Here is a 13897-nt window from a genome sequence, read left to right on the forward strand (position 1 = left end):
TGTCTTTCTAGGGACTTGAATGTGACCACTCAGTGATTAGCTCCTGCTGTCATTTGAGGAGCTGCAAAGCATGAAGTAGTGAACATTTTGCTTTCATGAGAAATTAGATGTTGTAATTGTTACCCACTGTAATTGTGGTATGAAAGGTGTCCTGATCTACATTTACATCGTAACACTGCAGTTGAATTCCTGAGTTAATTAGCACAGGGAAAAGAACGGTTTCACTTTATAACGGTGGTTAGAACAAAATTATTGGAATCCAAGGGTATACTCAAGTAGCTCTTTTGTTCTGAATCCAATGGATGCTGCCAGTTTATCAGTTCTGTAGCTGTGTTTAAGTTCAGCCTCACACAAGCCATTTCAGATTTGGAGGTCAGGTGGCCACATCATCAAAGAACAAAACCTGGACTAGTGAGCTCCACTGGAGGCCTGACAATGAGGCTTCTCTTTGGCGAAATGGGAGCTGACATTCAAGCTGAGCAGGCATTTAATACTGAGCTCTGCCAGTTTCCAGGTGATTTCTCTAGCCATGAAGCTGTTATATAAGTGATGACTGCTACCTGTCCCATGCGGTCTTCAGTCTTCTTAATTTCTTCCCCCAATTGCATGACTGAATTCAGCACTGCCCAGTCCATTAGACTCTGTCTGGACTGAATCTTTCGGAGCCCTTCTGAATATTTTTGTGGGGTTTGGGTAGCTCCTCATTGATCTCTGAACTTTTGCAGCAAAGTTTAACTTTGACCCATCTGACTAGATGAGGGAACCTCTGGGTCTAGTGAGGTATCTGGAGTACTTTGTAGTCCAAGGTAGACATCCAGATGTTTTAAGGCACCTCTAGGATTAGATGCCTGTGAGTTAGTGGTCTGAGTAACTCTGTGGCTTAGGCATATAACGTCTACTTACTACATGATTGAGCTAGCTTGAACATGGATCTAAGACAGGTGTTCACCACTGGAAAGCTCTGATCCTGTGGGTCCCCGCTCCACTCTCTTATTCTTGGGTACCAAAGATTTAAAAAAAAAACAAAAAACCCAAACCAAAACCACAACTGTTTGGGTGAACCCAGATGTTAGGCTACAGTAGCACGGATAAGGCAGAAGCATTTTAATTGTTCCTCTGTGTTGTTTATCCCCCTTAGTGCTTTGTAGAACATAGCATCTTGGCTATGCTTTGGGAGCTGTAAGTAACAGGAATTTAACTCTATCTAGATATAGCCATGAGGAAGCCAAGGGATATATTTGAGCAGGTCTTTCATTCTGAGTGTTTGTTCTGTGCATTGTGGTGAAACGTGTATGGTGAAGAGGGGGAGGCATGCATCAGAAGGCAAGTCATAAAATTGTTCAACTGACGACATTGATGTCAGTTTGAATAAGTACTTTGAATGTATCTACACAGCCCATTTGTTGAAACTGTATGTTTATAATGAATATGCCAATACGTTTATAAAGAACATGCTTAAGTCAAATACAGATGAAAACCATCTGTTTAAAAAGAGTAGTCAGACTTCTGCTGTTTTTCTACAGGAACTGTAGGTAATTATTTTGATAAATTTAGGTTGAAACGTTCCTGTTTAACACAGAGTTGAAAGGCAATAGAAAGAAAAAACCAGTGCAGTAATCAGTGCTAAATAATGTAACGAGCTCTACTTTTATTTCTTGTTAGACACAAAAACTTGTATTGAAAGGAACGTAAGGGGTTTAAAAGCAAATTAAGTTAGCCTGTGTATTCTGTATGGAAAGCAGAGATACCAGATTAGTGCTTCAGCCTCTTCTGGTTAAGGACAGTCTTGTCATCTGTCTCTGCTGCAATGACAGCTAGCCAGTCTCTGAATGTGAAAGACTTCTGATTGCCTCCTAAAGAGAAGAATTGAGTCTAAGATCAATATAAGGGGGCAGAATGAAGATCAATGTTTCCTCCTTGCTTCCAGCAGAGCACAGCTTCATTTAGGTTGAATTAGTTTGGAAAATTGCATCTGTGACATCCCCCTGTATGTAAGGAAGTGAACAGAGCTGGAGTGCACAGCTAGTGCAGTTGGCATGTAGGAGTTATTGGGCGCTGTTATATGTTTGGTGAAATTTGGACGTAGGAGTTTCATGGGACTGAACATGCTCAGTATAGATGAAGGTCAGTGGAGCTGACAGCTTGCCCACTGCAGACAGAAGGTTCAGAGATGCTATTAACAATTCTAAAAAGCTCCGAGTATATGCATGTGGCAATTTTCAGACACTTCTAAGTAAACCATACCTGAGTGGATTTTCAGGGAGACTGCAACAATATCTCCATGGACGTGTCATCCTTCTCGGGTCCTGCACCAAGGCATAAAAGTAATACAACTCTGTAGATAAATATTTCCTTTTTCATTTTCAGAGAGGAAGTGTTGGAAATTCATGCCCGAATGGTCAATACTGGATAAATTTAAGCAGTGAAAACCAGAGGCCTGTAACAGAAAGAAATATTAAGTATAATTTTACTGTCAGGTCCACTTACAGCACCATTTTGAAATCTTTTCACTTCAATGTGTAATCTGCATTTACATTAGTGTAAGAACTCAACACAATAGTTTTTAATACAGAATCGTATGACAATTTAAGCTAACGGAATTTTCCATGTTCATGACAGGATGTTCTCAGAACAAAATATTAAGTGAGGAGGGGGAATCATCTTATTAAAATCCCTTCCCCATTCTTAAATTTCACGCATAGTGAAATATTAGAAAGGAAAGTAGGAAAATTCTTTGTTAAAAAAGTTGAGGTCCAATTGAGAAGGTATATTGAGTTGATAAATATTATTTTCTAGGTACATCCTTAAACTCCCCATTTTCTGATGTATCAGCATGAAATTAATATATAAATTTTATGTAAGAGTTCTGTTAAGTCTTTGGGATATTAATATATTCTGAAAATTAGGTATTTGATATATTTTAACCTGATGCAGCTAATATAAAAATCATTTGTTTTGTCAATGCTTCCTGGACTAGAATTCCACTTTTTGGTCCTTATCCTAGGTAAGACATTGTTTGCAAATTGTGCTTCTTGGGAGGGTGTTTGTAAAGGAAAACCTAACTATCAAAGATGTTGCTAAGGTATTAAGGTACTGGTAAAAGCAGAGTGGTTGTCATAGCGACAGTTAAAAATAAACGGTGAAATTGTTCTGGCTTCTTTTTTTTTCAGTCTACTGAAGAAAATTGAGCGGGAAACATGGAGGGAAAGTGGCGTTTCGTTAATTGCCACTGTGACTCGCCTCATGGAGAGGTTACTGGACTACAGGTCAGTGATTATCACAATTTGTAAGTAGGGTTGTCATCTTCAAAATATTAGGAGGCAAATATGGTGACCTTGCACAAACGGTGACTGCACGTGGCCACATCAACTGTACATGCACAGGGTCTCTGACAGCAGCTGCTCAGTCAACAAGAAAATGAGACAAGCTGGCTGTAAACCAACCAAGTAGCCTCCCCATGGTATGAAAATCCAGTGGCTTGCATGAGTTTCCTATCAAGGCATATAGGAACTTTTGGTAGTAGGGTGGTGACTCAAGTCTGTCTGAAGACACAGAGCTCAATACTAATCACCTGACAGTTGTTTTACAGAGTATGTAAAATTTTTATCACAGTATCAGTCATGCTTAGTTGTAGTGTCAGCCAACACAGTATGTATACAAAGGTATGATCTCTGGGTGAGAAACACGCATCTGACTGTACCACATGAACAAAGGAGAGGCAAATAAGAGACGAACAATCCCTTTTAGGAGTGGGAGACTAAGAGGGATTTCCTCCGTCACTTATGAAGTCCATGTAGAAACTTAAGATTTCAGCTTAGTCCTCCTCCTTGCCATCAGCTGTAGCACTTGGTAGAGCTTACGTGTTTTTTCTCCCAGTTCCATGGGGGGACACATGGTAAGACCTGGTACTCTACTTGCTGTCCTCATTAATAGTTTGAAAGGAAAGCTATTTTGTCAACAGAGAGACTGGACTCTCAATTTCTAGAAGCCTGGCAGTGCTATTCCTCTTCAGCGAATGGCTGGATTACAACCTCCTGGGCTCTCAATCCAACAATTTTCAAAACAATTGTGCATACTGGTGGTTATGAGAGTATTTGGGGTTATTGTTTAGCTCATGTGTGCAAGAATGTTTTAAAATTATGTTAAATTGCTTTTAGTGACTGCATGGTGATGTCTACTTGTTATTTTTTTTACTCCAGTATGGTTATACTGACACTATTTTTCCCTTTGTGATAATCAAACTCTATGTGGTTCCATTTTAACTTTTGACTTGGGCGTCAGATTTATTGTGTCCCCAAACAATAAATGATACTACTTATAAAGTGGTACTGAGGAAAATTTGGTGGACCTTGGAGCATTTTACAGAGGAGGTCCAGTGTCATTCTGTTTCTTCACAGACGGGGAACTAATGCTGTAATCCCATGACCAGTTTAGATGTACGCTGTCTCTGAAGAAAGCAGACTCATCCCTGCTCATTCCCTCATTCACATCACCCTTTTCCTTGCCCCAACACAAGTGTTTGTGGTGCACTTTTGTGACCTGACTAAAGTGGGCTAAAACTAACCCAGCAAAAGATGCTAACTGACTCAGCAAAAGATGCTGCCTAACCTGTAGCTCTTCCTGAGGTTTGTGCAGGCAGCAGTGGGAATGAGTGCCTGAGGGCAGGAGGCAAACGGCACTGCCTCTTCTGGCAGCCATGCTGGCTTCTGCTGGCATGATGTGAGCATAAGGTATGAAGAAACCAAATGATCTCCAGCAGTCACCTAGCAAATGAATGACCAGAAAAAAACATTGACTTTCTTGACAATTGAGGTATTCCATGTCCTAGTAAAGGAGACATGAAATCTTTTACAGACCTGGGTCAGCTGTTCACCCAAACGCCTTTGGGTTGCATCCTTTCAGTCAGCTTGCTGAGCCAAATGTGTCTGTTTTCTGAGGTGTGCTTCACTATAAGAGGATAAATGTCATTCCTTTTGACCTGCATTGCTTTCTGTTTTAGGGACTGCATGAAAATGGGAGAAGTGGATGGCAAAAAGATTGGCTGCACTGTTAGCCTTTTGGTTTGTATAATATCTTTTCTTTCCCTTTTTTATTTCAGTTGAGCATTTTCTGATATACAGCCACACATTTGAATAGGGGCTACCTTGTGTCTTGATACAGTTTGAGTGGAAGTTGACAGAATAATACTGCGCTTAGGATCACCAGGGTTTTTTTCAGGGTGAAGTTGATACAGTGGGGAGTTGTCTTCCTTGGCGTTTTATAGTTGGGCTCTGAGGGATCTCTAATACTGCTTTATTCAGTTTTCAGTCTCTTCCTACTGGATAAACTTCACCAAAATATTTTCCAAGTTTAATTGGTCTCTGAGTTCACAGAAACAAACAAACCTTTCCTCCTTCCCCAAACCCAATAAAACTTTCACGATTTCTCCTGTTTGCTTTCTTCTGCAATAATTGATGCAAGTTGGTTCTTATGATGTATAATATAGGATATCTTCTAAAGACTGCAGGCTATCTATTCTCTTCCCAACAGAAGAACCAGAAATGCTGCTCAAGACCCCCTCTTGTCATGTTACCATCGTGACAACAAACCAACAGTACAAATTCATAGTATGAAAAAGATTTCATTTTTGTTTAAAAATGCATTTTGGTTCTAGGCCAGTTTCCACTGACAAGTTTATTGACTTCCGTTAACCTTGGAAAGTTTCCATTTTCATGGTGAATGTTTTGGAAAGCTGTATTTTTAACCAGGGCAAAAAAAAAAACCAGAATAAGCTGACTTGTAATTCTGCATTTTTGACGTCAGTGGAACAATTTGGTTTCACTTCTAAGTAGCAGTTACACATAAGAGAATAAAGCATTTCTTCAGCAGGAAAATAGCGCTCTCTAAATAGAGATGATGTTTACTACGTAGCTGTAGAGCAGCTGGCTTTGTGTCAGAATATCTGGCATGATCTGAATTCTGTAAAGCACCTGAATTATTTTCATCCTATCACTAAGGAGTTTTTAAACGATTATTAGCAAATCATCCAAGATTTGCACAAAAAGGAAATTAAAATATTTAAAAACCCCAAAACACCGTAATACTTTCTAATGGGATTTTCAGTGACTTGTACAGGCTAAGGTGGATTTCATATCCCAATAATTTTTAGACAAATCTTAATACTATTTGCACACCAGAGAAACAACAAACGCTAAATTTTGAAAAGGAAATTTCAATTACAGAAGTAGCACACAAATTTTAAGATGCTTGCCCATATGATGGATGAACTGGTTGTCATCTCAAAAGATGTTTCATGCAATGAGTAATTAGAGGGATGTATAATGTTAAAATTATTTGAAGTACAGAGGAGGAAGCAGTATTTCATTTTTCACCACTACTTTGAAGGTATTTTGATTCCCAAGGGTAAGAGGACTTGTTGGCATAAAAAGAGAATTTTTACGTTGTTTTGCCATAGAGGTATATGCTGTTCTTCCAGAAAATAGAATTATCCAAGTTAACCAAGTTATCATATTAACTGGAATTATGCCACATTATGAAATATGAAGAAGGGGTATGTACCAGCAGCAATAACTTAGATGAAAGGAGAAGGTAGGAATTTTTTTCCTATTCTCCCCACCCTCTGGATTATCTGGAGCAGGTTTCACATTAGTAATGCTTGTTTGGAAAATCTGGTTTAAGAGGTGTCTAATAGAGTTAGGTGGTTCTTATGCATAAGGATCTAACTCCAATTTGAAAGTTGAATTTCTAATGAAAGAATTCTGTCATCACAGAGTTGTAGCATTGTAAGTATACTGGATAACTTTTGATAACTCACTGAGGAGTTTTGTTCAGGCATCTCTGGTCCTCATTGAGGTTTGATATTTAACTGGTATTTCAGGTTCTATTAATTTCAAATTATATCTTCTTTGTAGAAAGAGGATGTTTTCCTGTGATGCTTTACAGTGGCATATGACATCATGCCATTTAAGTAGGACATGTCCACATTGCCTGTTTGAATGTTGTTTTCAAGCTGTTTTTTCTTAGGGAAAAAAGTATTTTTTAATTACTGTGATTAAATTACTGTAATTAATGTAAAACTACTATTTACATCATACCCCCTTTTGAAGACTACATCTGTTATATTTTATATCTTGAAATAGTCTGTTGAAGAATCACACGACACCTTTATTAGCACAATGTATTTCCTGAGCTGTGACTGGGTTGTCTTGCTGTGGTCTGCCTTACAGACCAACTGGACATTGTCAGAGTTAAGCTTCAGAGAAGAACCAGTTGATTTGTATAGTTCAGACTTGTGACAAGTACTGGAGCCTTTAGTGCTTAGGGGTAAGAGCCAGGAAGTCTAGTATTGCAATTCAGTGCCATATTTTGTCTTAACCTTTATGCTTTATTGCTCACAATTCTGTAGTGTAGATTATGCTATTTTCCAGACAGGTAAATATGATCATACAAACAGATATTTTTTCATTTTCTCTTCTAAAGAGAAACATCTGTTCCTGATATACACATTGTGGGCGGAAAAGAGGTGTCTTTGGAATAAAGGCAGATGGTGGCCTAAAGGGGGCATGTCATTACAGTGTTATTGATAGGTAGTCATTTTCTCAAGTCAGTTAGAAAAATACTTTCTCTAGAAAGTTTTTATTTTGATGTTTTCATAATACTCCTTCCACCTTTCTCCTTGACAATAATTCAATTTTGGAAACAGAAGCACAGAATAAAAGTACTGTACAATAGGGGAAAAATTTTGGTCACTTGCCTAGAATTCAAAATAGTAAGTGATTTAAATAATAGAACAAAAACGGTTAATTGCTAATGAGGACTAGCACTAGATTCTTCTATCCTATAGATTTTTATTAACCAAAACAGATTATCCTGAACGTTAAGTATGGCTAGGAGGGGGACTCTGCACATCTGTAGTGAGTATGGCAATACTTGTGAACAGTGCTATAGGGTTGTGCTCCTCTCCCTGTAACTTTTTCATACTCTGTTTTAGGGCTTGCAAATAAATAATGAATGTTTTGAACTAAGAGTTTTGGTGTCACATTCCATATTTTATCCATGTAACAACAAACAGCAGTTACACATCCAGAAATCTTCAGCCACTTCTAGAAATTTTGTCCTGGATATTGCTTTAGAGTGCAACTTGGTGTATTTCAGTCATGCAATGCAATATCTATGCATCAGTTACCAGTTTCCAGCATCAGTTAGGGCTGAAGAAATCACATTTTTCATTCAGGATTGTGCTGTTTACAATACTGAATAGTTCTTCATAAAGCTACCGAAGTCTTTCTGGCATTTTGGTATGACAGAAGGAAGATTAGGCATACCAGGCAGTAGATATTTTTCTAAAATATGACTATAGAAGTCAGAGTGCTGTCCATATTTTCAAATCAACGTACAGCTTTCAGCAAGATGTTAAATGGCCTGAGTAATATGGGTGCACTTTTTGAATGGTTTGGTATTTATAAAGAAATAACCATTGGATTTCAGTTCTGCCAGGTTCTTCCTCTTATGTTCTATGAGAATGTAAATAAAAAGATATTCAGGAGCATGTTGACTTGTCTACTGAAAATTCTACTTACTATTTCTCACTGTATTACTGTAGTTCTGTGTAATGACGTACATGTGAAACTTTCAAATCTATGCATGTATTTCTAGAGCGTTATGTTTGAAGTCCTTTGTAACCGCCGTCATAATTATTTACTAGATTTCATTACAAAATTCAATTTTATTGCAGAATTTTTACAAGACTGAACTGAATAAGGAAGAGATGTATATTCGCTATATTCATAAACTGTACGACCTACATCTGAAAGCACAGAATTTCACAGGTAATTGAGTACAATCCAGAAAAAGATATTTAGGACTGGTCCATGATTTGCAGTCTTTTGCAAACCTGTAAGCTATATCCCCAGTGCAGAACATACCGACCCAGGCAACAGCTGAGTTTCCTTGCACAATTAATCTCTCTCTCAAAATATGGCTTTTTTTCAGCCCTACAACTCTACTACTTGCGGTGCCATGTTGAATGTAAATGACTACTATCGATACACACTAGCAATAAATGTGTGATACAGTCATTCTTCACCCAAGAGGAGTAAAGTTTAGAAGTTTTTATGAGTGCATCCGGTAGTATCTGAGCCTATGTACTTTTTTGTAATGCTGCTGGTTAGCTGTTTGGTGTGGTGTTTCTACACAGCTGTGTTTCAGAACCTAATGTTTAGGTTAAAACAAGAAAAGAAAGGAAAACTAACAATGAGACAGAGACCCTAAAACCTCTAACAAGTATAGCACTTGACTGATGTCTTTCTGAATCTTCACATACCACATTTGCAGTACTGTTGTCCAGGATTTCTCAATGCGAATTTAGAGCCAAGTCTGGCCATTATCTTTTAAATGAAGAAATAAGATAATGTGCATGGTGGTTGTTCATACAACATAAAGCAGACTTCATTTGGGTAACTCCATGCCATCAATAATTGCTGGAGAAGGTAAAATCAGTATCTCTTTAAATTAAACAATCTTTGGTTGCCAAAATATTTAACTGACCTTATAATACCTCCATCTTTTCCCCAGTGTCTACAATTGCAACTGCATGTGTTCAGAATCTCTCCAGAACTCTTTCCTCCTTAAAAGCAGATTAGTTGGCTGGGGATCCCTAGTAAACAGATTACAGATACCTACTGCCACAGCATTTTTCCTTATGCTTGTCTGCTATCCATAGGAAAGATCCTTCGCTTGGAATTTCCACAGTCCCTTTGCAGTTCATGGGTTTAAAGTGTTGACTAGATAGCAGGATTTATTAAGCAGAGATTTTCATTTCCTCATGTGACCTGGCAGTAGTGAGTCACAGGAGAGTTTTGATTATCAAGCAGTATCTTTGCTGGCTTTTGTGCCAAACTATTCATTTCCTGATTTTACAAAACAGATCTTAGTAACTCTTTAAGCAATGTTGAGTGTCCTTTACACACTGGCTGCTAATATGTGTCCAGTTTACCTTCAGCAGTGATATGAACCTAATTTTTTAAAAATTATTTTGCCATCCATTCTTATTTTAAACAGTAATTTGCTGAAAATTTATCTCCAGGGCTTTGTTGCATTTCCTGTGTATTTATTAACGTGTTATCTTTGCATCTTTGCCATGGTAGATTCCACGACTGATTTTTTTTATTATTATTAATTTTTATTTTTTTTGCCATGGGCACCTTAAGGAGGGATCGTCTCACACCCATGGCATTGGGTTAGAGACAGTCTTTTCACTAGAAAACAGACTTAAGTAGTCCGTTGCCTTGCCTTATCAATCAGTAACAACACACAGAGCTTTTGTAAATCAGCTGATCTAAAGTACATGGGAGTAAGAAAAGAAGTTTGCTACTTCAGCGGCATTCCTACATGTTGCACCATTAATTCGTTAACTGCATAGTTTCATTCTAGGGGTGAAGCCAGATTGCCCTTATAATAATTTTTCTCTCCTTTCATAGTATGATTTGCAGGACTGTTTCTAATAATCTTCTGGGGAAAAAAATCAAAAAAAGTCCTTTTTGACTATGTTTTATAACATAGCTTCAAATCTTTCTTTACCCAGCACTCAGTTACAGCTATAACTCTCTTGAGGCTGAAGCACATAAATGTACTGGTTCCTTTTGCATCTCTCCAGTCACCTGAGAAGTGTAATGAGATTGTCTTTGTATCTATCCATCTTAGAAATGTTTAGTTTCTTGAATCTTTCCTGTATAAACTGAATTTCCCACATTGTCAGTGAACCCTGGTTTTCTCTCCTTACTGTTTTGGTGCGCAGCCAGCAGTTACATACCTGTCTGAAAGGTACCAATATGTTATTTGTTATGCTGGCCACTGCCAGACATGGGATGCTGGGTAGAGGGACCCTTCAGACCTTTCGTCCAGTATGGCCACTCTTATTTCAGAAACCTTCTATATACATTTATGATAAAAGAAAATATTGGTACAGCATATAAAAATCTGTTAAAACAAAGGACTTGCACGCCAAGTTAGAAAGAAAGGGTCACAGTAAGCTATCCTGACGTGTTTACACTCTGCTGTCTTTTGCTTCCTAATGATTTTGAATGATTTATTGTTATCAACTTTGTGGATTTTTTTAAATTGATATATAAATGTGCTGCATATTTCGAATACCAAAGTGTAGCTTGAAACTATGACAAAGGATGTTACCAGTCAAGCAACCTGAAAGCTGTGTGATGACAGAATTAAGATTGTCTTTGCAACTTCAGCTGTCTCCCTTGCACATACGTATTGCAGTGCAGCATCATTTTGCACCATGCTTATCGTTTTACAACATTCGGATTCAAAGCACACTCTCCCACAAACATCTGCTGCAGTGATGGTTTTTCGTCCATGGGTTCTTAAGCTGGATGTGCAAGAGGAACGCTGCTCTACGAAAAAACTCTGTACAGTTTGGTTTAAGTCACCTGTCTTATGGGAACTCATGTGGCAGAGGCGGAAGTAGGATATGGTTGTCTGGGGCAACCTTACCTTAGCATAAAAAGTACTTTAGTACTTTATAGTTATGTACAACCTGTAAAACCTGCAATAAAATAAGTCCAGTAGGCAACTTCTTTCTCCAATGAAGTACGTCTCCAGAACGTGGCCCGTCTTTGTACTGACTTATGCAAAGTGGTCCCGTGAGTGCAGAAATAGACTGGGGACACTAACTTGGAAAACAATAATGCATATGCAGTTAGCCAAATTCAACTGCCATAACCAGCTGTAATTCTGGTGTTTCGTAATTGGCCAAAGTCTGACTTTGCAATAGAGAGATTAATTTAGTATTTTTACTTTTAGTGTACCATTTCTCAGGAATTCTGTAAATCAACGTAAAATAATAATACCTTTGATATTCCCAGATAATTTCTACCAACCATCATCTAAAGATTACTGCACAGTTATCTGATCAGGGAGCAACAATAGGTTTGATCCTTCCAAACCCCAAAATAAACAAAACTTTAAAATTTAAAAAAATATATTTTGTGTGTGCACTTTTGAATTGTTTGTTGCGGTAAAGTGTTAATACTCAGCTGCTATGAGGGATTTATTTCCATTACAGAAAGAATGGAGTCTATTAAGCACACATCTGCCTCTCCGTTTCCCTCACAGCCCTGATCTCTTTTGGACTGTATCCACAGTCTATCTACCTACTTTCCTCTTTCTTTATTGATGTTCTTCATCCTCCAGCCCTTGTTCCCTTGCTCAGACAGCAGAGCCATTGAGAGTTTCTCCTAAGCAGCAGGGAAGACTAGGGCTAAGCTGGAAGTTGTTTTTAATTTCTCTGTCCCCTTTGTATTGTCAGACTCTAGGGAAACTGCCCCAATGACTCCACTTCAAATAGTGTGTGAAAATTGTAAGCTGAATTTATTATAGCTGTAGACAGTAACTCTGTCCAAAACCAGCACTACCATCTGTCTTATACTTGAAATAAATCAGCTGCCCATTAAAAAGGTGCATCCCATCAGGAGCATTCACATTTCTGTGTACTTTGTTTGGCTGTTTTATTTGTTTGGTGTTCATAAGTACCGTGCTATAATTTGTCTTGTAGAGGCTGCCTACACACTCCTGCTGTACGATGAGCTGTTGGAGTGGTCTGATCGGCCACTGAGAGAATTTCTCAACTACCCCATGCAAACAGAGTGGCAGCGTAAAGAGTGTCTCCATCTGACCATCATTCAAAACTTTGATAGAGGAAAGGTAAAATAGTCCTGTTACAGTGAGTGGATCTGGAATTAATAGTTTTTTCATTTTAGGACATTATTTTCAGGTCGCAGTTCTTTTCTCATAGAGAGGGGAAGTGTTTGTCATTGCCTGATTAAGCTGTTACTTAGTGACACAGTAGGTTTCTTCTAATCCTGTGTTTGTATCCTAGAAATCCCACACTTACATGTGAGAATAATTTGCACTTGTGTAGCAATTTGCTTTGTAACTGTCAAAGCACTTTATAAAAGATAGTATAATTTCTCCCCATTTTAAAGGTGGTGAGAATGAACCGTATAAAGCTTATGAAATTCACTTAGTGACCAAGTGAGGAAAAAAATTCAGGGGTCTGGATTTATAAGGACTATGTTGACACCTTCTAAGTCATGTTGTGTCTTTTAGAATAGCGATTGCAGAATCTCTAAAAAGGAATGGGTTTGGGGGATCACAGTTCATTGTCATCACTGAGAATGCTGATTCTGAATTAAGCAAGAGTAATTACCCTGCGTCAAAACCCGCCTGGACAAGGTCCAGTGCCCCTGCTCTAGGTGTGCCTGCTCAAGCAGGGGGTTGGACAAGATGATCTCCAGGGGTCCCCTCCAACCCCAACCATTCTGTCATTCTGTAGTTTAAAATTTTATATATCCTTTATGTGATGATTTGTCTTGCTGATAAACAAGCAATTCATCGCAATTTTGTGTAGCTAGTGTAATATCCATGTAAGCCTTGTAAATGTAATCAAACTGATGTTGATCATCAGGTTTTTTTGAAAATTCTGTAATCAGCTTAGAGTTTAAATTATACACTGCAATAAAATATTTTCCAATCTACAAAAATTAAGGAGGATATGTTAAGAATAAAATTTTAAAATGTAAAAATCATACTGTGTTGAATCAATCTCATATGTAGTATCAAGAGGCATGTATCACTCCTGCAATGACTTGTAGCTTGTACAGTGACAGTCCTGTAAGAATACTTTATTAAATAAGTCTCTACATATATTTTTGATCCTTCAAATAATTCATCAGTATTACCTAGTAGCTATCAGTATGTCTAGTGGACAACATGTTAAGAGTATTTTCAGTTACTGTAAGTATGACTTAGTACAGAAAGAAAAGACCACCTATAAATCATGAATTGTCAAACAGTTGCTTTGAAATTACTGAACATCTTTTAC

General features: G+C 37.9%; 1 protein-coding gene across 4 annotated transcripts in view; it reads left to right on the plus strand.

The window, feature by feature from the left end:
• Nucleotides 1-13897, plus strand: part of DOCK4 (dedicator of cytokinesis 4) — a 254956-nt gene that overhangs the window by 212213 nt on the left and 28846 nt on the right. For 2 of the 4 annotated variants that reach the window (XM_064447407.1, XM_064447423.1), the window contains exons 33-37: nt 2978-3004; nt 3171-3266; nt 5000-5060; nt 8735-8828; nt 12569-12717. In XM_064447407.1, the coding sequence (XP_064303477.1) occupies nt 2978-3004; nt 3171-3266; nt 5000-5060; nt 8735-8828; nt 12569-12717 (427 nt within the window). The remainder of the gene's footprint in view (nt 1-2977; nt 3005-3170; nt 3267-4999; nt 5061-8734; nt 8829-12568; nt 12718-13897) is intronic. The other 2 variants (XM_064447417.1, XM_064447432.1) reach the window with 1 other exon arrangement.

Source organism: Phalacrocorax carbo, chromosome 1 (assembly GCF_963921805.1).
Source record: "Phalacrocorax carbo chromosome 1, bPhaCar2.1, whole genome shotgun sequence".
In the NCBI taxonomy this organism is placed as follows: Eukaryota; Metazoa; Chordata; class Aves; order Suliformes; family Phalacrocoracidae; genus Phalacrocorax; species Phalacrocorax carbo.